Here is a 26,333-nt window from a genome sequence, read left to right as displayed (position 1 = left end):
TGGGGATATGATTGAGGATGTAGACTCTAAATAATTACCTTAGTGCAAGTATCAATAATATGAAAATAGGTCTTGATCAATGACATGTGTAAAACCTAGTGGAATTGCTTGTTGGCTATGCGAGGAGATTGGGAGGAGGGAAGGGAAAGAACATGAATCATGTAACCATGGAAAAATTTTTTTAATTAACCAATTAAATAACATTTTTAAAAAAAAATGGTGGTGATGGTTTTTCTTGCCTGGAACATGCTTCCTCCTATCTTTCCTGCAAGGAGTCTTACTACCATATATGGCAGTCTTTTAGAGGTTGGGTTTGCTAAGTTCTGTTTTAGATATGTTGAATCGGAGAACTCTCAAACAAAATTTAAAATGTTGATTGGAAAGTTAGTTGGTGATGCAGATCTGAGTCTCATGAAAAAGCCAATGGATGGAGATTAAATGGATACATACATATATGCATATGATATTAATCATAAAGATATATATAATGATCATGAATATTACAAATTAATGGGAAATGTATGAGGTCAGGAATAGGAAAAGGAGCAGAGGAAAAGAGAGGAGGGGATACTTGGGGGAGAAGAAAGAAGAGGAGACTTAGAAAACAGCCGTAATTAGATGACCTATACAATTGTCAAAAACTGCAAAGTGGTCAAAACATGACAGGATTTTTGGTAAAAGAAGTCTCAGATGTCTTGATGAAGTTTTAATTTGTTAAAACTAAAACTGCTTTAGAATTCTGAGGAACTTATGGAAAAGAACACTTTCTACATTCAGAGGAAGAACTATAGGAGTAGAAACACAGAAGAAAAACAACTGCTTGAACACATGGGTTGATACAGACATGATTTGGGATGTAGACTCTAAACGCATTAGATTTTGGGGACATATTGTATGATAAATATGAAATTGTGTATTTATGCACAAAGTTCCCAATGTATGGGAGTAGTGAAGGAAGAGAAAAATGGTAGAAGTAATCGGGCTGAGGTTTGTCAAGAAATATAAGAGTTGATAAAAAAACATGGAGTTGAATTGGTTAGCTATAAGGTTAAGGTCAAGAAGAAAGGAAAGAAATATTATAACAGAGGTAATGGCCTAAGAAGGCACCTAGAGCTGGAAAAAAATAGAGGTCAAGCTGAGAGAAAAGAAAAAAATTTAAGAGAACTGAGACACAAGGAGAGTTTCTTGCTATACACCACTCCTGACTCAAGAGAGTTCAGGATTCATGCTTAGGATTAGGATGAAATGGAATACTCCCTGGCTAACTCAACACATGATAAAAAAAAATTACCTAATCATATAAGTTGAAAGTAAAATCAGCAAGAATTCAGCATTGGATAAAGTAAACACAGATCAATCTCCCCTTAACTACCCTCCAAGTAAAAGTCAGAATTTTGCTAAGCTAGAATGGTGTGTTGAACTAGCAGAGCAAATTAACATCAGGTCTGAGGAGCACTGGCTCCTCATGTCTGACCTTTTCATGTCCTAGATGCAGCAAGTTTTGACAATGGCTGTAGCCTGGACCAATAATGTCAAAGGGGTGACTTATTTGCCTTTTAGGGAAAACCAATCAAGCCTCCAGAACAAGGGCTCTAGCAAATATTGATCCTACTACAATAATTATGGTCAGACATCCAATAACCAAAACAAGCATTGATTAAACATCTACTCTGTGCCAAGCACTGTGATGAAGAACACATAAGAGAATACTAAAGTGATTTCTTTATTTTTTTAATTTTTTTTTCTAAACCCTTACCTTCCATCTTGGAATCAATACTGTGTATTGGCTCCAAGGCAGAAGAATGGTAAGGCTAGGCAATGGGGGTCAAGCGACTTGCCCAGGGTCACACAGCTGGGAAGTGTCTGAGGCCGGGTTTGAACCTAGGACCTCCCGTCTGTAGGCCTGGCTCTCAATCCACTGAGCTACTCATCTGCCCCTGATTTCTTTATTTTGAGTAAGGAAATGAAACATTTGTAGATAATGATGAGATCTTTGCATGTGGTTGAGATAAAGTAATGGAGTAGTTTATGGATTTAAAGAGATGTAGAAGTTAACTAGTATAAGGGTAAGAGTTAAGGAGCAGAGAAAAAACAATGAGTCAGATGCTGAACATCTTGAGAAAGGAAAGAGAATGAATTAGGAAGTCATTCACCATGCCATTCACCAAAATTTGAATAAGGTGCAGAATTTAACAGAAGAAACTTCAAAAAGAACTTGCTGAGTGACAACAGTAAAAGGAGAGAGAGTCTAGCAATGGGGATCAAGATGTATTTCAACTCCCCCTTTAGAACCAGTGTTGGAGGTCTGAATGAAGGATGTGCCAGTGCCAGGGGTAATACTGGAGAGTCAATGTCATTTGGAGAAAAGTCATTTCTCCCTAAGAACAAGAAGATGGAAGGTAGAGAAGAAGAAAATGTCCAGAAAAAAAGAGTAGTTCATTCACTATTGTAATGAAATGAGATAGGTCCAAATTTCCCCAAAACAAAATAAGCACAGGCCAAGGCCGAAGCAATTAGGCCAAAGCCGAAAGGCCAAAGCAAAAGCCTCCAGCCACAGAGAAAACCAGAAGGCAAAAGCCTCCTCAGTTGGAACTTCACCTCTATTTATAGCTTTAAGTTCTAACTGACTTTCTGAACATTCTAAGATGTTTAACTGACTTTTTGTGACCGTTAGAAATTACAGAAGCAAAAAGTTTCTGTTAGCCACTTTGCATTGCACTATGGAATAGAAATTCAAGAGGGGGACAGGATTGGGATGTTGATGGCACAAGGGGTCTTTTAGAGGATGGGAATAAGAGAAGAGGGAGGTGGGAATAGGAATAATTTATTCTTATTATAACAGTGACTGATAATTATTGTATATATTATATATGTGTGTATATATATATATTTATGTGCATCACTATCCATATGTGTATTTGTGTATTAATGTATATGTAAATCTTTATATGTGAATGTATATGTATATGTATATATATGTAAACAGAAATACATATGTATATGTGTGCATATATTTATATCTTTCTGATTCAAAAAGGTATATCAGGAACTTTTAACATTTAGATTTTACAGTCGAACATCAAAATTTTTATGCCTCATTCTTGATATAAATTCTGTCTTATTGTCTCTCCATTAAGATAATTTCATGTGACTTTGAATTTTGCACTAAAGCATAAACAATTTGAATTGTGTAATACTGTATGAAACCTTTACCCTCAATAGAGTTCTACATGGAATTTCTGGTCTTCTTGTGTCTCATAAATAAAAAATGTAATTCCACACTTTTGAAATATATGTGTATGTATAGCTATATATCTGTATCATCTATCTCAATCTATAGAGCGATGTATAGATCTATATAGAGATAGAGAAACAGAGCTAGATAGATAAACAGAGAGACAGACAGATGGATGGACAGACAGATATAAAGATAGATAGATAGATAGATACATACATACATACATACATACATACATACATACATACATACATATGGATACATAGATATATAGATACATAAATGGATGATGGATGAGTGGATGGATAGATAGATAGATAGATAGATAGATAGATAGATAGATAGATAACCTCTAAATATATGGTAATATGTTTTTTAATTGTGGCAAGGTTCAGTTCATTAGAACAAAAAAAACATAAGATTGAATGGAATTTTGATTCTTGCTTGAGTTATAAAATATCTAATTTTAGAAACACTAAAGAGCCTAATCAGGTTTATGCCACTCAAGAAAGCTCTAAACTTTTATTTGATTCAGGGCAGATTCTTGAGTGAAGCTTCAGTATGGATTTGTTTAGAGATTCAAGTCTTTTATCAGAGAGTAAAAACCTGTCATTAGCAATAAGATTGTAAGCTCAGAGGGAAAATAGGTATTTTAATTTTTTTTTCCTCAGGAGATTGCTCCATTGACTTTATACAGAAATAAATCCTAGGTAATGAGAAATTTCTCTATTGAGTCACTAACTCGGATTTCAGAAACAAAATAAGGGCATGATTCTAAATGGTTTATCTTCCTCATTTCTGGGAGCAGTATCTGTTTTGTGTATAAGTAAAAAAAAACCAAATCAACAACAGCAACAAAAAAAAAAAAAAAAAAAACAGACTAGAGCAGCTAAAACATAGGGCCAACATGAGATCGTTCAAAAGAAAGTATACACAGTTTTTCAGGGTCAATTTATTTTTTTAATGTGATGTAGTTCAAGATCATTTTTATGACCTTCATTGGCATGGCAAAAAGGGTCATAAATAATAAATAAAGATGTTGGACTTATTCTCTCCTCCCCCCTTCCCTAAATCCCTATCACATCGGAGCATCTACTACAGTTTAAACTTTCTCTTTTAATAGAATGTTAATAAAAGACATTGAAAGGTCCACAGTGGAGAATGAGTTCTGTGACCAAAGAACAGATCCATAAAAGTCCCAAGAACTCCCACTTTCCCAACTAATTTAGCTGACACCTAGCCTGAAAAGACCTCTCACACTTCCTATGATTGAATAGCCAGCTCCTGTTCCCATTTTAATTCCTGTTTTTGCCTTTCAGCTGATGCTTCCATAAAGTCTGTCCCTCACTAGCAATTGTCATGGGACTAGTTTCATTCAGTTGAACTTCTCGGTGTTTTTATTTTAGAGATTCTGTTTGGCTATTTCTGAGCTCCAATCTTTTGCCCTGAAAAAAGTTTTTTTTTCTTTACATTATTTATAAAGCCTCATTCCTCTATTGCAGATAAAAACCAGTTTCATCTTTTGAATTTACCCCCAGAATGTTCGCTGTGTGAGAATTTGATCCCAACTGCTTAAGTGCTACAGAAAATACAAAGGAAATGTATCCGTAAGCCTTTATAAGGGGAAAATCAAAATGTCCTCATCAATACTCCAAATAAAAGAAAACAAAAGACTTCAGGCTTAAGGAATTGAGAATGATAACAAAAAGTCATAAATAAGAGACAGAATGTGATGTACAGCCATCCAAAATGCTCTATAAGAAATGTTTGAAAAGCATATTGAAAAAAATTGTATAAAATGTATGCACATTTTAAAGCCAATCCAAAAATGTCGCTGTTGCCATTAATCCAGTGTGGCATACACAGTAGAAAGAATACTAGATTTACTTTCAGAAAAATTGGATTGAGGGGACTTCTCTGCTACCTTTGTGTCCTTGGGTAAGTCCCTTAAGATTTCTTAGTTTCTGTTTCCTCTTATCAAAAATGATGGAGTTGGATCAAATAATAATCACATCATTTGCTGTTGTTCAGGCGTTTTTTCAGTCCTGAGTCTTCATGACTATATTTGGGGTTTTCTTGGCAAAGATACTGGAGTGAGTTGCATTTCTTTCTCCAGCTCATTTTATAGATAAGGAAATCAAGGCAAATAGGTAAGTGACTTGCTTAGGGTCACACAGCTAGTGTTTGAAGTCAGATTTGGCCTGGTTTTAAGCAGGGCAGTCTGTCCACACCTACCATTCTCATTGTGGAGCTGAAAGGGACCTTAACACTTGGCTCAGTGACTCTAGGCAAGCTGCTTAGTCTATTACTGCTTTAGACTAAAGAAGTCAAATGTCTAGCCCAGGGTCCAGAACAGTGAGATGAACCAGATTGAAAATAAAATTGGGAAATACTTAACAAAATTAAATGAAAATACAACAAAATATAGATTATGTTAATAGGATCTCTAAGTCAATATGTAGCCACAGGGATCTCTACCATTTTTATCTGAGTTTGAAATCATTGCTCCAGGCGATTAATTCTCTAAGACTACACTGCAGGGAATCTTCTGAACTTAAGTGATAAAGGGAATTCTTTATGTCATTGAAAACACAAGATCAGTCCCTAGCCCTATCTTTGTAAGTGTGAGTTATCTCTACCAATGAAACTTTTCTTGGTAGAGCACTGGCTCTTGTAACAAAAGAATCAGGTTCAAATCCTGCTAGTTATAATTATTTTTTGTGTGACCTTGAGCAAATCACTTAACCTACCTGTGCTTCAGTTTACTCATATATCAAAAGAAAGGGGTGATCTAGATCAGGGGTCAACAACTGATCCACTGCCTATTTTTGTTTTTTGCATTTTTAACATCCTTTCCTTCTGTCTATGCATCATTCTTAAGACAGAAAACTAGTAAGGGCTAGGCAGTTGGGGTTAAGCGACTTGCCTAGGGTCACACCACTAGGAAACCTCTGAAGCCAGATTTAAACCCAAGACCCCTCTTCTCCAGACTTGGTGCTCTATCCACTGAACCATCTAGCTGTCCCTCTCTATTACTGGCTATACAAAAGTGGGCAGCAAACTAAATTTGGCCTGATGATTGTAATTTGTAGATAACCTCAGGAATCCCTTCCAGCTCTAATTCTATACCATATAAACAAGAAGTTTTCTAATACCTTTGCTTTAATTTCTTATTAATAAAAGTTATTTCATAAATGAAAATTTAGTAAGACGACAAAAACAGTATTTTGGTTACCTGAAGCCTTTTCTAATTGCATGTTTTTCTTTCTGCCAATCAAGAAGAGAAACTTTTTTAGAATCTTGTCTACTGTCCACATTTTATTTAGTAAACTATGCAGGAAACGTATTCTGAATGCTTCTTGTTTGTCTACAGCTAATTAAGCCCTTATCAAGGGAAAAAATGGTCACTAGAAGGTATACATAATGATAAGGTCATGTCAAGTCTCGCCAAGCAGAGACTAGTTATGTGGACTTTGGCAGTCCAAGAATCTGATTTCTTAAGGCCTTTCCTACTAGTAGGCAACCATTAGCAAACTGACAATCACTACACCGACAGACCTAAAAACCTTAAGAATCAAAGGGCACGGGACTGAGAAACACTGTTTCCAATATGGAAGCAGTAAAGCAGCAGCTGGGTGGCAGAGTGGCTAGAGTGCCAGACCTGGAGTCTGGAAGACTCATTCTACTGAGTTTAAATCTGTCCTCAACCCTGGGCATACTGCTTAACTCTTTTTTTGCCTCAGTTACCTCATCAATAAAATGATCTGGGGAAATATCTTTGCCAAGAAAACTCCAAATGGGGGTCACAACAAGTTGGACATGACTTAAAAACAATTCAACAGCAAAAGAAATTAAATATGGCATAATGGATTGTGCCCAAAGACATGTATGATTCATTCATTTAGCCAGTCACAAAATATTTCCAGTATGATGTTATCTGTCAATATCCAAATGATCAAAGAACTTTATTCTTCTCAAAATGACCAAGACTTTTCTCACTTAGTCTATACTTTTGATTGACTCAATCACACAGTCTAGACCATTGCAAGAGGAATGGAAACTTTCACCTTTACACAGCAAATTGGCAAAGATGACAAAAGTTGGAAACAGTCGGTGTTGGAGAAGTAATAGAAAGAAAGGGACACTAAAGCACTACTGGTAGTTTATACTAAATTTTATTTGTATTCCATATGCCCAGAATTTTTCTTTTATTTATCTCTTTTTTTTTTGCCTTGCTTATTAAATGCTTAATTTGGGGACCTTGTTTCTTCTCTGGCTATATAATCACTTCTTAAAGGAACTTATTCACTTGCATTATTTGATTTAGCACTCTCTCCTCCCACTTGTAACATTATGATAGCATATATAAATACATACACATTTTTGTGTGTATGTGTGTGTGCTCACTCTATATATGTGCATATATATGTATGTATATATAGTTCTTTTGTTTTTTGATCGCCTAACTTTTGGCAGAGTGTCTTCCCTTCTCCTCCCATAAAATTATCCCCTATAACAAAGAATATGTTTAAAGAAAAAAAATGAGGAAAAAATCAACAAAACTGATCAATATGTGGGAAAAATCTGAAAATATATGCAATATTCTACACTTCTGGAATTCCTATGTCTGCAAAGTTATGGGTGGAGGGTGTTTTCATATTTCTTCTTTGAGGGCACGCTCATTCTTTATAATTTTGCAACATTCACTTCATTATTTCATGTTTTGCTTTCCATTTACATTGTTGGGGCCACTGTATGTATTTTTTTACTTTATTGTGCTAAATCAGATAATTTAAGTTTTTCCATGCCACCCTTATATTCTGCATGTTTATCATTTTTCGTTTCTCAATTGATGGGCATCAACTTTCAGGTCCTTTGCTACCAAAAAGTGCTATATTATGATGTTTCTATATACTTTCATTTAACAATGACCTCCTTGGGATATATACGAAGTAGGACGTAGTGGAAGCTACTGGCCCAAAAGATATTGATGTCAGTCACTTTATTTGCATAATTCTAATTTACTTTCCAAAGTAGTTGTATTGAATCACAGCTCCATTAATATTACAATAGTGACTCTGACTTTCCACAGTCTCTTCAACATTTAAAATTCCCAGTTTTTTCATTCTTGACAATATGAAAGGTTTGAGAAGAAACCTAAGGATTATTTTGAGTTGCATTTCTCTTATCAGTTACTCTAGCATTCACATGGTTGTTAATGCCTTGCAAATCTTCTTTTGAAAATTAATTGTTGACATACTTAGACCTCTTTATTATCTATCTCTATCTATCAGTTCTATATATCTTATATAACCAAGGCTTATCTCAGAAATTAAATACAAAGATTTCCCCCCATTCAACAGCTTCCTTTTCTTATCCTAGATACATTAATTAATTCTTTATATGGAAATTTGTCAGTTTTACGTAATCCAATTTATCTATTTTATCTTTGGTAATTACCCTTTTGTTTATTCATTAGCATCTTAGCAGGGTAGGGAGAGTTAAGAAGGAATCTCATGCTTAAAAAAGAAAGATGAATGGTATGACTCTCTTCTTTGATTTTGGGGTAAATGAAAAAAACTGAAAGTTAACCTTTATGAAGTTAAAGACAAAATATTTTAATTTCAATTCATCTTGTTATCCCCAGATTAAATACTCAATAAAAGGTTATTACATTGAACTAAAATAAATATGGACATATTATGATTCTGATGTGGTCATACATAAGCATAATCTGTAGCTCAACCTTTTTTTCTTTTCTTCTATTTGCTTATTTTTATGTTTTTTGTCTTCCTTTTAACAATTGATTCTCATATCTCATAATTCAGCCGTGTATTTCTGGGTGATCTGTATGTTTGTCAACATCCTCCTATGAGGGGATTGTATAATTGTCATAAAATTTTAGATTTACACATTTTTTTCTTGTTTGAGAGTAATTTTAGGATAAGAAACTTGCTGCCTCCCCAAATCCAGAAAGTGAACTGTTGGAGAAGGTGCCATGAAGATGCTTGCAGAAACCACACACTGCACCAAAAGATCCAGAATTAACTTTAGTATGTAGTGAAATTGAACTATGAGGGGTAGAATGCATTTATTTTGAATGTAAACATTTATGCCAGAGGGGACTGCTCTCTTATTGGCTTTTTGTCAAAGTGCCTAGCAATCATTGATTTTGTTCTCTTTCTCTTTTATTTCCCTCTTATCCCCAAATTATTGTAATTTCCCCTTAGAAAGTGCAATATTATATGTACCTCTAGTTGAAGATCTTTATGTGTACTGATTCCATGGGGAAAGTAGGCATGTAAATCAGGGAGATTTCTACATGCTCATTTCCCATGAGAATCACGGGGGGAAGGGGCTGTGTAATTAAAATTTAAACCCTAGAACTACTATTCCCAGCATTCCATGTTCCTTCTCACATTAGGTGCTAACATAGAGAAGATATAAATTTTGGGTAGCCCTGTCTCTCATTCTCTCATCCTGTGATTGGTGGCGATGGAAGCTGGCTTTGGGACAGCAAGGAGAATTTACTCATGTGGTCTTATTTTCTTAGATAATTAGGTTTTTATTCCTTATACTTCAAGTGATTATTAACAAACTCTATAAATATGATATTTGGAGTTATTGGACATTGATTTAAACTTTATATTTCCAACCCAAGCAATCATTGAAGGTTATGATCTTTACCATCTACCATGATGTCTACCATGGAAAAATAAATGGGTAAAAGTAGTTGTTTGGAAGGCATCCTGAATAGAATTATTAATATTACTAACATGTCACAGTGAACAGTACCCTTGTTTCATTTTATTTTACTATTTTATTTTTTATTTTTAAAAATATTTTTCCATGGTTACATGATTCATGTTCTCTCCCTCCCCTTTCTCCTCCCCACTCCCAAAGCTGACAAGCAATTCCACTGGGTTATACATGTATTATCATTAAAAAAAACTTTCTATATTATTCATTTTTGTAATAATTTTTAAAATAAAAAACTCATATCATATACTGATATATAAAAATGATAAGTCATGTTTTCTTCTGGATTTCTACTCCCATAGATCTTTCTCTAGATGTGAATAATTTTCTTTCTCATAAATCCCTCTGGATTGTCCTGGATCATCACATTACTATTAGTAGCAAAGTCTATCACATTTGATTGTGCCACAATGTATCAGTTTCTTTGTACAATGTTCTCCTGGTTCTGCTCATTTGGCTCCACATCAGTTCATGGAGATCTTTCCAATTCTTATAAAAATCAAGCAGTTCATCACTCCTTATAGCACCATATAGTAATTCCTCATATCACATACCACAATTCATTTAGCCATTCCTCAATTGAGGGACAACCCCTCATTTTCTAATTTTTTGACATGACAAAAAGCACAGCTTTTATTTTAGTACATAAAGGTCCATCCCCATTTTTTAAAATCTCTTTGACATATAGACCTAGTAGTGGTATTACTGAATCAAAAGATATGCACTCTTTTAAAGCCCTTTGAGCATAATTCCAAGTTGCCTTCCAAAATAGTTGGATCAATTCACAACTCCAACAGCAATGCAATAGAGTCCCAATTTTGCTACATCCCCTCCAATATTTATATTTTCCTTTTCTGTCATCTTGGTCAATCTGCTAGGAGTGGGAAGATACCTCAGAGTTCTTTTGATTTGATTTTTCTAATCAGGAGGGATTTAGAACACTTTTTCATATGATCATTGATACTTTTGATTTTTTCAAACTGCCTATTCATATCCCTTGATGATTTGTCAATTGGTGAATGGCTTCATTTCTTGTAAATTTGACTTAGTTCCTTATATATTTAGGAAATTAAACCTTTATCAGAAAATAGTGTTATAAATTTTTTCCCCAATTTGTCGCTTCCCTTCTAATTTTGGTTTCATTGGTTTTGTTTGTTCCCTTCCCCATAGATCTGACAGGTATACTATTCTATGTTCTCCTACCCTACTTATAATATCAATCTTTATATTTAAGTCATATACACATTTTGAATTTATCTTGGTATAGTATGTAAAATACTGATCTAAATCTAATTTTTCCCATACTGTTTTCCAATTTTCCCAGCAGTTTTTGTCACATAGTGAGTTCTTATCACAAAAGCTGGGATCTTTGGTTTTATTGAACACTAGATTGCTGAGGTCGTTTACCCCAAGTCTATTCCACTGATCCTCCCATCTGTCTCCTAACCAGTACCATACTGTTTTTACGACCACTGCTTTATAGTACAGTTTAAGATCTAGTACTGCTAGGCCCAGTCCTTTACATTTTTTTATTAGTTCCCTTGATATTCTTGATCTTTTGTTCTTCCAGATGAACTTTTATTATTTTTTATAATTCTATAAAAAATGTTTTTGATAGATTGATAGGTATGGCACTGAATAAAATACCTTGTTTTATTTTCAAAATCAGTTCTCATTATAAAACAAAAAGTAAAAAGTTAATTAAATGTGATGCATGAATTTAATAAAGCTCTTACAAAAGAATCAGTCATTTCTTTATTCACACATGAGGTGCCTTTATTTAGTGTCTAAATATAAGGACATGTAAGTATCACTGTCAGTTTAATGGTAGGCATTAAAGCTTAGTAACATCTTTTGAAGTATATCTCTTTTCCGTATAGTATTATGAGGCTACTTTCAAGGTTCTATGTCTGCAGAAAACTTTTGAGTGCTATTGCTGCATTGCAGTTAATAAAGGGAAAATGATGTCTGTAACACATAATGTAAATTTCTTGAGTGGTTAGCACCAGCATCCTAAAGGCTTCCATATCCAGGGTTTTAGCTTCTGTTCTTGGATCATTGCTGCAAAGGAAAAGAAGGGAATTTTTAAAAGGAAGTACTCAAATATACATCTATAAGAATTTGAGATTTTTAATTATTTTGTCTCAATTTTCCTTAATATATGATTGTACTTTTTATATATTTATTTTTTAGTGAGAGCAGCTAGGTGGCACAGTGAATAGAGTGCTGAGCCTGAATTCAAATCTGATCTCAAGCATTTACTAGTTGTGTGACTTTGGGCAAGTCACTTACCCCGGTTTACCTCAGTTTCCTCATTTGTAAAATGAGCTAGAGAAGGAAATGACAAATCACTTTAGTATCTTTGCCATGAAACTCTAATGGGGTCATGAATTGTCAAATACAACTGAAATGAGATGAATAACAAAAAAAGTTTTAGTGAATCTCTATCAGACATGGAATTGACTTGTTCCTGGCAAGATAATATTACATTTTAAAAAATCATTATATTATTCTCATAAAGGAAGTTCAGTGGTATATATATTGAAAAGCTTAAGGTATGGCACACTGGGAAAGGGAAAAGGGTCCTTTGGAGATTTTTAAAACTCAAGATAATTCCCACTTCAAGTCTATGCTTCCCTTCTTTCTTCAACTGCCTATCCCTAATGCCTCTGCTCTTATCCTTGATTTTTTTATCCCTTAAAATACAGCATCTGAAATAAGAAGGTAAGAGAGATAAGGCTGGGTATGAGTGCCAACTTTTCACACTTACTATATTCCATCAACCCGACTGGTCTACTTGCCATTTAAAGTTAATGTGCCATTTCCCACTACCATGATTGTGAAGAGGTTACATATCTATGCCTAGAATTTACTCCATATCAACCTCAGTCTCTTAGAATCCCTATCCCCCTTCAATATCCAGCCTACTCTAAAAGAACACTCTCCTAATTCCCCTAGTTGTTAGTACTCTCTCTTTCCTCTTTGCAGGCAAGGTTTTTTTTTTTTTCTTTGTATCCCTTGCACATAGTACTTGTAGGGAATAAGTGCTTTAACACTTATTTGATTGCATTGGGAACTCTAATAAAAAAGACAGCCAATTATCAACTGAATTTCCCTCTAACTATATTGCTTTGGGTTTGTTGTTCTTCAGTCATTTTTCAGTCATGTCTGACTCTTTATAATCCCATTTGGAGTTTCCTTGGCAAATACACTGGAATGATTTGCCCTTTCTTTCTGTAACTCATTTTACAGATGAAGAAACTGAGGCATACAGAGTTAAGTGACATGCGCAGGGTTATACAACTAATAAATGCTTGAGACTGTATTTGAACTCATGAAGAAGAGTCTTTCTTACTCCAGACCCAACACTCTAACTACTGAACTATGTAGCTGCCCATTTTTTTGGTTTTACATAATGTTTAAATAAATTGGAGAATCATTAAAATGGAATTAAGCATAGAAAACTTTTTTCTTTTTAATAAATAAGGAAATTGAAGTTCAGAAAATAAAAGGAGCAGACCTAGGATTTCAATCCAGATACTCTAACTGGAAATTGTTTTCTACTGCAATGTTGCCTCTCAGTGCAATAAAGTCATTTACCTAAAGTTACATATCGATTAAATGGTCAAATGAAGCCCAAGTCCAAATTTCTACTTGATCTGCCTAAGCTTTCTGGAAAACAGAAGATGAACTTTAATGAATTGGAATGAAACCAAGCTGTGACACCATGCCCTAGTTGCTCCTAACTCAGCTCCTATGGGCTTCTTCCATTGGTGAATTCTTCTCAAAATCTCCATTTTGAGGAAGGGTCCAAATCAGCTATCCCTTTGTCGTCTGGATTTGGTCATCATATCTGCTACGCAATACCCGCTCTTCCCTCTCCTCCCTCTATTTTTTTAGCCTCTATCATGTGTTTTCCCTTATTCCAATGTAAATTTTTTGAGGGCAAGTCTGCCTTTTTGTTTTTATTTGTATCTTTATCACATAGAGTGCCTGATGGTAATAAACATTTTAATAAATGCTTGTTGATCAATTGACCTGGCAACTGTGAAATCAAAGATTTTTCATGTTAGGAAAAAAAATAAACAAATGTGGTCTAGGGAAAAACAATGGATCATTAAACTTTTATCTTTCAACTTAAAAGTTTGGTTACAACAAAGAGTGTTGATTGGTCAGAAAAGAAAAGAATATTGAATCATGTAATATTAGAACTGATATTGACTTAAAAAGCCAATTAGTCCAAGCTCCTAATTTTACAGAAGAAAATCAATCAAGAATTAACTTTTTCTTGGGGGCAGCTGGGTAGCTCAGTGGAGTGAGAGTCAGGCCTAGAGACAGGAGGTCCTAGGTTCAAACCCGGCCTCAGCCACTTCCCAGCTGTGTGACCCTGGGCAAGTCACTTGACCCCCATTGCCCACCCTTACCAATCTTCCACCTATGAGACAATACACCGAAGTACAAGGGTTAAAAAAAAAAAATTAACTTTTTCTTGTGTGTCAGGCATTGTCAGAACCTTCAAGAATCATACATTATCTCTTCAAAAAACTAAGAACTATAATCATAGATTTCTAAAAAACTTTGAGAGTCAAAATCATATGGCTTTCCAAGCAAGTATGAAAATATTGTTAACACTAAAAACTATGCTAAGGTCTCTTCTAGCTTAAAATGCTTTATGATTCTATGATTCAATGATTGATAAGATAATTATGATTCAATTAGGTCATTCACAACATTAGAGTAGGAAGCAATGTGATGAACTGGACCTCTAGTCATAGGACCTTGGTTTCAATCCTGGCCCTGCTATTTACTATGTCTGTGACCTTACATAAATCACACCTATCTCAATGGCCTTCAATCACTTTGTCTGCAAAATTAAGTTGGATTAAATGGTTCTTAAGAGCCCTTTCAGATAAAAAAAAATCTTAGATCCTGTGAATTGCTCAAATTATAGAAGATTAAAGCAATTATAAAAATCTTAGAACTTAAACAAAATTTAGAGATGATTTCAAATTTGCCCACCAGCAAAAGCAAGCCCAAAGGGTTAGAAATAATTTCCCTCATTCTCCTACACCAAGTGACCTATTTTATTTGGTTTTTGTTTGTTTTGTTTTAATTTTATGGCAGGTAGAATTTACTTTGTGACAGAATAATATTTTGTTAGTGAACATGTTCTAGTTATTCTAATTACTTGATTATAGGTTTTACAGGTAAGAAGGGACTTTAGAGATCCTCTAATCCAGGCTTCTCATTTTGCAAATGAAGAAACACAAGGCCAGAAAGATTAATGACTTTTCTTGAGTCATACAGTAAATATCAGAGTTGTGAGATTTGGACCTACAAATCTATCAGTAGGTTGAAAATTGGATGACCATTAAAGACTCTTCAGAGGCCAGCACTCTATGAGTCTAAAGGGACAAGATAATTCTATGCAGGTTACCTCAGCACAGAATTCTGCTCCTTTTGCTACTATTGGCAATTCAAAGTAGGAACTGGAAGCACAAGGAGGCAGCTGGTTTTAAACATCATGTTATACTTGCCAGCATAGACAGAGCCAGAGCTTTTCACTTTAAACTACATGACCAGTGGAAACATGCCTAGGAGTTGTCATTTGTCTACAAGGAGAGAAAGAAGTAAGTCATATTGCCCTATTTTCTCTCCATTGCCCACTGAAGGAAATTAGAACCAATATCTATATTATAATGAGAAATTTTAATTTTGCTTTATATAAACACTGAATTTTAAAGTTTTTAAACTTTTAAAGTTGGAAAGGTCCTTGAAATTCATCTAGTCCAGGGGTTCTCAATTTCCCTCCATTGGGGCACAATATTTGCCAGGTCGATTCATAACACACAGTGTTCACATTGAAGTTGAATCTCAAAGAAGGGTTCCTGACCTATTAATGAGCCTTGGGATTTCTTTTTTCCCTTTTTTAATCCCTTCAAACTCTTTTTTCTTCTCTAAGACTTGAAGTGAAGAAGGCTATTTTGTGTTTCCTCAGATAAAATTCCTATTGTGACTTTCCCATTGCCAGCTAGGAAAAGTCAGCAGCAAACAACAGTTAGGGGCAGGAGCTGCATGTGAAATATCTCAGTGGAAAAATGAGCTTCATGATATTCCTTGGAGAAATCTACAATACTCATTTTGAGAACTATTGATCTAATCATCATATCAGAGAATTTAAAACTAAAAAGGGGAAATGACATGTAGATTTTTTGTCATAAAATATTTATTGAATTGAATTCAGTAAATAACAAACTAGTTCTCAAATTAGATCTTCTGATTCCAAATACAATGTTGGTGCCAATCTACATAGGTATCTTCCAATCTCTTATTTAAAAAAAAATAAGATACAGTGTCTTGGCCAAGTTTGCACAGTGAATCAGTGGTACACCTGACATTAGAGCCCAGATTTTTCAGATCAAAGGCCAGCACTCTTCCATAGGATTTATTTTAATTTTTCATTTATAGTCTGGACTTGTCATTTCATATGTTACCAAAAATCCAAATGAGAAAATTTATTCTATCAATACAGATCTCTTATAGTCTTCTAAAATATTTTCCCAATTACATGTAATAATAATTTTAGCATACATTTTCCAAAATTATAAGATCAAAATTGTCTCTCTCATTCCCTCCTCTCCCCCATCTCTGAAAGGGTAAGGAATTTGATCTGAGTTATATACATAATGTGAAAAATATATTTTCATATTTGTCACATTGTGAGGGAATTCACATAAAACTAAAATCCCCAAATAAAAATATACAAATAAAATAAAGTAAGAAAGAGTATGTTTTGATCTGGATTCAGACAACATCAGTTTTTTCTCTTGAGGTAGACAGCATTCTTCATCATTAAGTCCTTCAGAATTGTTTCAGATCATTGTATTGCTGAGAATAGCAAAGATTTTCAGTTTTTCATTGTACAATATTGCTGTTATTGTGTACAATGTTCTCTTGGTTCTACTTACTCTACTTTGCATGCGTTCATGTAGGCCTTTCCAAGTTTTTCTGAAATCATTGTTTATCATTTTTTCAATCATATATCACAATGGGTCCATTCCCTGGTTGATGCACATCCCTTCAGTTTCCAATTTTTTGCCACCACAAAAAAGAGCTATTCTAAATATTTTTGTACTAATAGGTCCTTTGCCCTTTTAAAAATATTTTTGGGATACAGATGAAAGGGTATGCAGTTTTTTAGCCCTATGGACATTGCTTCAAATTACCCTCAGAATTTTTTCACAATTCCATCAATAACACATTGATGTTCCAATTTTGCCCCATTCCTTCCAACTTTCATTTACTGCCATATTAGTCAATTTGATAGATGTGAAATGGTACCTCACAGTTGTTTAAATTTGCATTTCTCTAATCCATAGTTATTTAGAACACTTTTTCAAATAAGTATAGTTTTGATTCCTTTATCTGGAAATTTCCTGTTTATACCTTTTGACTGTTTGTCAATTGGGAGAATAACAGATTCTTATAAATTTAACTCAGTTCTCTATATATTTGAAAACTGAGGCTTTTATCATTTACATTTACAATTTACAATATTTTTTTTCCTGTTTGTTGTTTCTCTTCTAATCTTGGTTACATTGATTTTGTTTGTACAAAAACTTTTTAAATCTAAAATAATCAAAATTATTCATGCTACATCTTGTAATGTTCTCTATCTCTTGTTTGCACATAAATTCTTTCTTTAACCAAAGAACGGACAGGTAAACTATCAGATGCTCCCCTAATTTGATTCTGGCATCACACTTTATGTCTAAATCATATACCCATTTTCACCTTATCTTGGGTTTTTATAATCTTAAAGAGCAGCTAAGGTAGTAAGAGGTAGTGCGAAGACTGGTGTCATGTAGCCAAGATGCACCAGACAAAGAACTTGAACCAATGTCTATTTAAATATGAAATGATTTCTCTAACTACTATGCAACACTGATTCTTGGTTTTAAAAATATTTTGTACAAAATATAAATATAATATTATTTAAGTTATTAGTCTCCAACATGGAGGCTAGGTCCTAGAGGGTCCAATAATGTGACTTGACCCCAATCAGAAGATAATCAATCAATGAAAGGGTGGGGAAATAATTTGCAACCCACCCTCCCAATGATAATCATGGAGCTTCTCTCTATCACAACCACACCTTCTTCTATCACAGCCCAATATATCCCATTTCTACTCCAACCATAATTATGAAAGCTCTCAAATTTCCTCTTCAGAGAAAGACATCAGACCCACTGTTGTCCCTGACTAGTCATCCACAAGGAGCAGTCACATAGATGCTATTGGGAAAATCCAGAACCTTCCTCATCCTAGCATGCTCACTAGGGGAAAAATACTAATAGGATGCATTATCACCATCACATAAGTTTGAAGACCTCTACTCTAGGCATATAGCCTTGAGTCAGAAGTTAAAAACTCATAAATTTTGAATGATGTGAGCTCCAGAAGGTTATCTAACCCTGACTTCTGGCTTCATTTATTTAACCCCAAAACAAACAAAATAAAACGAGATGGGAAATACAACTCCAGGAAATATAGCTGTTGCAAGGCTAACAACCCTATTGAAAGCACTAATGAGGGAGGCAGTGCACTATGTATACTCTGATTCCAGAACTCTGCTCAGCTTTGCAATGACCTACTTAAACACTTTTGTTTTGTTGTTGTTGTTGTTGTTTTTAGTTATGTCCATATCTCTGTGACCCTACTTGGGGATTTCTTGGTAAAGATATTAGAGTGGTTTGTCATTTACTTCTCAGCTCATTTTACAGATAAGGAAACTGAAGCAAACAAGGTTAAGTTACTTGCCCCCAGTCACTTAACTAGAAAGTATGAGGCCAGATTTGACCTAAGGACCACTCATCTTTAGGCCTGGCTCTCTATCCTGTAAAAATAATATTAGATGAGCAATGCAAGGTTTAAGGACTGCTAAAGAGACTCTTGCTTATGAAAAATAAACAATTTATTTAAATAAATATAAGAGAAAAGGGATTTCTAATTCTAAGTGATTCTAACTCCACCCAAATAATCTCCCGGTTTCCACAAGGAACCACTTCTCCTGTGGTTCACAGGCTATGCTAATCCTCCCTGATCTAACTAACCAAATTTACGCTATTCTAAATAAACCTAAACACTATAACTCTTAACTTCACCTTCAAATTATAAAGAATCAAGTTAGGACTCTGACCCTTAACAGACTCAGAGTCCAAACCAAAGACCAGGTTTTGTTTGGTCTTTTCACAGTTTAACCAATCTATAGATAGTAATAGATAAATGAATAGTGTTTCCCAAGTTGGAAAAGAAAACACTCCATTCTTTCAAGTCTTTCCCTCAGACTGAGATAGAGAGAGGCAAAGATGTTACCTTCTCTAGCCCTGAGAGAGAAAAGTAGCTGTGAGTGGCTTGCCTAATATTATTTTTACAATCCACTGAGCCACCTAGCTGCCCTGTAGTAGAGGTATTCTTAAAAGTTTTTTTTTTGTGTGTGTGTATGTCATGACCTCTTTAACAATCTGGTCAAGCCTATGGACCATTTCTCAAAATACTATTTTTAAAGTCATAAAGCAAAAGAATTGCAAAAGAAGCCAATGATATCAAAATAGGGTTGTCAAAATATTAGAGGAAACTAGTTCATGGATCCTTCCTTAAAAACATCTGAGTCTATTCTAACTCACTTATTTTTTAGATAAGGAAACTGAGACCCAGAGAGGTTAAATAATTTGTTCAAGGTTGCATAGATAATAAGCATCAGAAGTAGGTCTAGACCCACATCCATTTTACTCTAGACCCACATCCCTTTTACCATGTACAGGGCTGACTCCCAATAGAAACAAATGTACTTAGGGACAAAGAATGTATCACTTTGCACTCAGCATCCCCAGTGTCTAGCAGAGTATCTGACCCACAGCAACTACTTAATAAATGCTTGTTGGCTGACTGTTCAGTGGGAGAGAAAGTACTCATATCATTTTCAGTTTTTGTCTTTGTGTCCCCAGTGCATAGCACACTGTCTGGCACACATTAAGTATAAAGGAGATGCTTGTGGAAACTTTGAGACTTGAGAACTCTAATGAATGCGATAAATCACAATTCTAGAAGAATTGGAATAATGAAATAGGCTATCACCTCTTAACAGAGAGGCAAGGGTTTCAAGATGCAGAATGAGACAAATACTTAAGCATGGTCAATGTGGGATTTTGTTCTCTTGATTATGCATATTTGTTACAAAGGGTTTTTTTTTGTTATTTTAGTTGGAGAAAAAATAAAAGTTTGTTAATTGAAAAAATATTGTAGACAGACAGATAGATAGATGGATGGAAATACTTATTGATTAATTAATGATTATGCTCCCAATGCTTCACCATGAATTGATTTCCAAGTTTAAGGGCTTATTTAAGCAGGTAAATAGAATATTACACTTCAATTAAAATAGAGGTTCAAGGTTTTGAAACCAGTTCCATCCTAAGAGAGCCTGGTATTCCCACCTCATGGAAAAAGTCAACCCAATCTGTAGAGTATACAGAGATGCAGTCTGCAGAGAATTACATGCAGACACACAGACTTCTGGTATGATCTATGTAAAGAATCAAATTTACTCTGACTATTATAAAGATGAATATGACATATCTGGAGAAGAGAACAAAAGACTGGCTGGGGAAAAGGGAAGTGTATTGTTAGTCTTGAGTTGTATTGCTTCCCTGGCTTTATAGTTCAATTTAATCTCAGAAAGCTTCACAAATTTCCCTTTAATAACTAATTTAGGAGAATCTTGAGGACATGTAGGTATGAAAGAAATAATACCTTTTTTGAATTGGGCTAGTAATTAGCAGATATTTTGGGTAATCTAAGGTGATTAGGGAAAAGAACAGTGGTAAGGAATAAACACTTATACAATACCTACTATGTGCCTGACACTACTACTATACTTCTTACAAACAATCTCATTTGGTCCTGACAACAGTCCTAAGTTTGTGCTCTTATCATCTCCATTTTATAGGTAAGGAGACTTTTTTTTTGGGGGGGGGGCATTTAATAAATGTTTTTTTTTTGTTTGTTTTTACAATTGAAGAAACTTAATGCAAACAGAAGCTAAGTGACTTGTCCAGGGTCACACAGATAATAAGTGTCTGAAACTAGATTTAAATTCTGGACTTTCTGATTGACTCCAGACCTGTCACACTGTCCTCTTCACTATCTAGACTAACTCCTTCCTACTACTAAAGAGAAGTTATTGGGAAGAAGTTGCAAGTTTTTTTCTTAACTCCTGTAAGCTAGTACAGTAGACCAGTGGTGTAAAACTCACATATTAAGAGGGCCACTAAGCCATAAATAAGCATACCTATGGATTACATATGGACTTAGAAAACCACATGTTAACATTATCCATGTTCAATTGCATTTTTTATTTATTTTGTTAAAATAGTTCCCAATTACATTTTAGCCTGTTTCCCCTCTACATGGGAATATTGTTGGAGGGAGTTAAGAAAGCCAACGTTGGAACAGCTAGGTGGTTCAGTGGATAGAGAGTCAGACCTACATATGGGAAGTTCTGGTTTAAATCTGGATTCAGCACTTCCAATACTGCCTACCTGCGTGATGTTGGGCAAGTCACTTAACCCCAATTACATATCCCTAACCTCTCCTCTACTTTGGAACTGACACATTATTGATTCTAAGACTAAAGGTGAAGGTTTAAAAATAAAAAGAAAGAAAACTAACACTAATGCACATGTATTTAAACCCTAAGAGGTATGTATCATACCTCAGAAGATAGAAAGCTGACATTGGGAGTCAGAAAAATCTAGATTCAAATTCCACCTGTAGGAGTCCAAGCTTATTAATTTTGATATTATTTTAGGAGCACTCAAAAAGCTGACTCTTAAGATTGGTTTCTGTAACCTTGAGTTAAATTGAACCTCAACCTTACCAAATTCCTAGCCCTTCCAATGAGGAAAACTGATCAGTTATCTCAGTCTCCTAATTTCACTGATATCCATCAATTAACATATGTATCAAGCAAACTTGGATACCTTAGGCCATGTGGATTCCTGATCTAGGCATTAGCCACATCTATTGTTTTAGGTTCCAGCAGTTTCGACCTTGTGATGATTACCTCATAATGTTAATGTATCAGACCACTTGTCTAATTATTATTTTCCCTTCCCCCTATACTGTGGAAACCCCAATAAAAATACCAGTATGGGGGCAGCTGGGTAGCTCAGTGGAGTGAGAGTCAGGCCTAGAGACAGGAGGTCCTAGGTTCAAACCCGGCCTCAGCCACTTCCCAGCTGTGTGACCCTGGGCAAGTCACTTGACCCCCATTGCCCACCCTTACCAATCTTCCACCTATGAGACAATACACAGAAGTACAAGGATTTAAAAAAAAAATACCAGTATGTCTGCTAAGGGTTAAGCTCTTTACCATCAGAGTTTCATTCCAGTAAAACTCTTATCCACCAGAGCTTACTCGCTCTCTGACTAAGAATGTCGAACTTTCTTTGTCTTTGTGTCTTTCTTCTCGCCTAATGCTCTCCTTCCCTTAGACTTTAACTCATAACCCATTTTTCTCTCGGTCCCTGGTTCTCCTTTCTGAGTCTTTTACCCACTAGGAACTTTTGTGCAGCTGCTGGTTGGCTGCAATTGGTACCCAACGTGAATTGGCACTAGAAAGGAAGATTGAAGTTCAGGCCCTGGGATGGTCAACAGACCTCAACTAACCACTGGGGTGAGTTGCTGACCACTAGAAAATGGGTCAGAAACTTTCTTCTCACACTGGTTACATATGCTTGCTAAAATCTTTAGTACAGAGACAAGGATATAGAGTGCCAGAAGCTGAACTTCAGACATTGATTAAGATCATTTTGCAATGTTATCCTGGGTTCCCAGAAGTAGGGGTACTCAATGTACAACAACGGGACCTCATTGGAAAGACTTTTAGACATGACAAGAAAAGGACTTAAAGTCACGCCTTCAGTTTGGCTAACTTGGAATGTAGTTAGGACAGCATTAGAGGCAGAAACCATTCAGAATTCTTTGGTCCAATCTGCCTCCCTCTTAGATTTTCCTTCTAACCTGAATACTTCTTATCTTGCTCCACCCATCCCCCTTATTACTTCTTTTCCTTTACAGAATCAAGCTGACTCTCAGCTTGACCTTTCCCTAGAGTCACTTCCTGAGGTCTAGCCTTCAAAGGCTGATTCTCTGATTTCACTTACTGCTTCCACACTTTGACTTACTGATCCTCCACCTAAGCTAACCACTCCACTTTCATTTTTTCCTTCTATGGCTGACTATCCCTCCACCATCTTATTCAGTTTCTCTTAAAGCTGATGGACTTACTAACACTCTTTTTATTCCTCCCTCCCACCTCACACAGCTTTTCTTGACTCTGATGAGCTTACTAGCACTCAGCCCACACCTCCTCCACCTCTACTTAGTACTAACTGCAGGATTAAAATCAGCCTGACCCTAGAGGAGAAAGCAGATAAATCAGCTTCTCCCACAGAAATTACAGAAACCAATCTTAAGAGTCAGCTTTTTGAGTGCTCCTAAAATAATATCAAAATTAATAAGCCTGGACTCCTACCCACCTTTGACATACTGGCTGTTTGATTTTGGGCAAGTCACTTACCTTGTCTGTTTCCCTGGACAATTCTCCAAGAATATGGTTCCAAGAAAGTGTTGACTTGCATTGGTAGAACACATGCCCTTACTAGGAGTGCTCCATATAGCAATAAATTCATAGGATTATATGGCAATTACTTTCCCCCAGCCACCTACCCAACTGAACATGTAATCTATGGCAGGTACTCTGCTGCAACTTGAATTAAGATAAATCATAAATTCGGGGTGTTTGGGGGGAGATGGCAACTCTGGGAAATTGCTTTACAGGAAACAAGAAAGATGCTGACTAGGAGCTTTCCTATCTAATAAATTATTCTTCCTAACTAGGTGCCAACCTCAATGGTACCTATGATAATGAAAGGATATAAATGAGATCAGCAACTGCATCAAAATTTAAGCAACCTTACGAAAAAACTCTAAATGTCCCATTTGAGTTACTGAGTTATAGTTCTGAGGATTAACTGATAAAACTTGGAAAGAGGAGTCCCTGCTCTGGATCAATCTATCATGCATTTATAAATCAATGTCACAGTTGGTGATGGTAGAAAAACACCTGTGTAAGAGGAAGCACTTGTTCTGGTACTATAGCATTAGGACTAGGATGCATGACCAAGAAATTCATACAAGGAAAATTACAATATGCAGTTGAAGCCTAATTACCTGACTCTGTTCCTGAGACTAAATTGTTTGATCTTTAGTGTGAGATTATCCACCTTGGAAATCAGGAAATACTAGAAATCAGGATTTAATGTATTGTTTTTGTTGGTTTTCTAGACTAAAGAAAGTAATGGGAAAAAAGTCAATAACGAAGATTCAACTTAAAAGTGTATTGTGACTATATTCCTCCTAATCACCCCCAACTGCTTTCCAGGTCAGCATTACTTAAAAGACCCTTAGCACATAAGGAAAATTCTTGAACTCTTTTCCTTTGGTAACAAACTCCATATCCAAAAACACAGTTTCCCCATATCTAGCCAAAAGACAACCTTGTGAAAGAATCATACCTGAGGATATCTACTTGGAACAGTAAGACACTTCAGCCAGTGCCAAAACATTGAAGTCATCAAATAAAGTCCCATGAGAGCAGTCCACAAAAGTATCTCATGGGAGCCACGCAGTACTTCAGAGAGAGTCAAATCCTTATATTTGGAGATGTTGGTAACTAGGAATTTCACATAAATCTTTGGGAAAGGGCTACTCATCAGAGGTCTTTTGTTATCTGAGGGTACTATATTAGATTTCTTATGCTGTTTCTCCAATGTTTTCAGTAAAACTTACCTCTCTTCATCTTCTTTCATATCATAAACTATGTGCTTACAGGGAGAATTGGTTTCAGTGGATTTAATAGAAGACTGGTGATTTTCCCAGATATTCTAAGGACATATGAGTCGACAATGTGAAATAGACCTTCAGAAAGGACCTTGGTTCTCCCCAGTACTACAGACAGTGATATGCCTTATATCTATAAAATATGAAGAGAGAAAATCATATGATTTCTTTTTTCTTTAATTCCTACCCTTCTATCCTAGTCACAACTCTAAGACAGAAGGGCAAGACCTAGGCAAATGGATTTAAGTGACTTGCACAGTGTCAGTCAGCTAAGAAATGTCTAAGGCTAAATTCGAAAGCAGGTCTTTCTAACTCTAGGCTTGGTATTCTATCTATTGAGCCACCTAGTTGCCCCTCAGATGACTATTAATATTCCTTCCAGATTTAATTTCTATCCATCTATGGCATAGGTCAAGTCATTTACTTTTCTTCCTTTACATCTTTTTCCTTATCTAGCAAACCACAGATGGTGGAATGGCAAACTTGTCTTATAAGGTTAGAAGTCCACAACTGAGTTTTAAAACTCAAAACAAAATAACATGACATGATTTTGTGTGATCTCATTAGTCATTCAACTAACAGTCTCTTCGTTGTTCAAGCTATTTCAAAAGTCTTGAAGATTTTTCTAAATCCAAGGCAATAAGGGAGTCTGTGTACAAAACTGATCTTGGAGGAAATAAAGGGTACTACAGGGAATCCAAGAAGCAGTGTGACATGGTAGACAGACCAGCCTCAGAAAATGTTGATGAAATGTTGCCTCTAAAATATATTGGCTATATGATGTTGGGCAAGTTATTCTACCTCTTGAAGCCCCAAGGCAGCTCTCTGAAATTATGACTTGCAAAGCAAGTGCATTGGTGGAAGGACTTTCCTCACTCTACATTAATAAAACATGAAACTAGACCAAAATTTTTAAAAAGGAAGAGTGCAGAGGGCAAGGGAGGTGGATGGAGAAGGAATAAACAATCCAGAATTGCTAGTGGTAAAATCTTTCCATTACACAAAAGCAATCCTGATGCAGTGAGTAAATCTAGATTATAAAAGACTTAGCGGTTTGTTTGTTGGTTCGTTTGTTTTAAACCTTTACTTTTTTCTTTGAATTAATACTAAGGATCAGTCTCAAGGAAGAAGAGTTTAAGGGCTAGGCAACTGGGGTTAAGTGACTTGCCCAGGATTCCGCAGATAGAACACATCTGAAATCAGATTTGAACCCTGGACCTCTGGTCTCTAGGCCTGGCTTTCTATCCACCAAGCCATCCAGCTGCCCCTGAAATACATTATAAAAAAAGCGCTCTCTCTCTCTCTCTCTCTCTCTCTCTCTCTCTCTCTCTCTCTCTCTCTCTCTCTCTCTCTCTCTCTCTCTCTCTCTCTC

At 35.5% G+C, this 26,333-nt stretch overlaps 1 protein-coding gene across 1 annotated transcript in view; it reads right to left on the bottom strand.

The window, feature by feature from the left end:
• Positions 1-11,747: 11,747 nt before the first annotated feature.
• Positions 11,748-26,333, bottom strand: part of LOC123247083 (muscular LMNA interacting protein) — a 217,887-nt gene continuing 203,301 nt past the window's right edge. The window contains exon 14 of the mRNA XM_044675880.1: positions 11,748-12,058. Coding sequence (XP_044531815.1) covers positions 12,053-12,058 — 6 coding nt within the window. The 3' untranslated portion in view covers positions 11,748-12,052. The remainder of the gene's footprint in view (positions 12,059-26,333) is intronic.

The sequence above is a fragment of the Gracilinanus agilis genome, chromosome 4, assembly GCF_016433145.1.
Source record: "Gracilinanus agilis isolate LMUSP501 chromosome 4, AgileGrace, whole genome shotgun sequence".
NCBI classification, from domain to species: domain Eukaryota; kingdom Metazoa; phylum Chordata; class Mammalia; order Didelphimorphia; family Didelphidae; genus Gracilinanus; species Gracilinanus agilis.
This window is presented reverse-complemented; position numbering and strand designations above follow the sequence as displayed.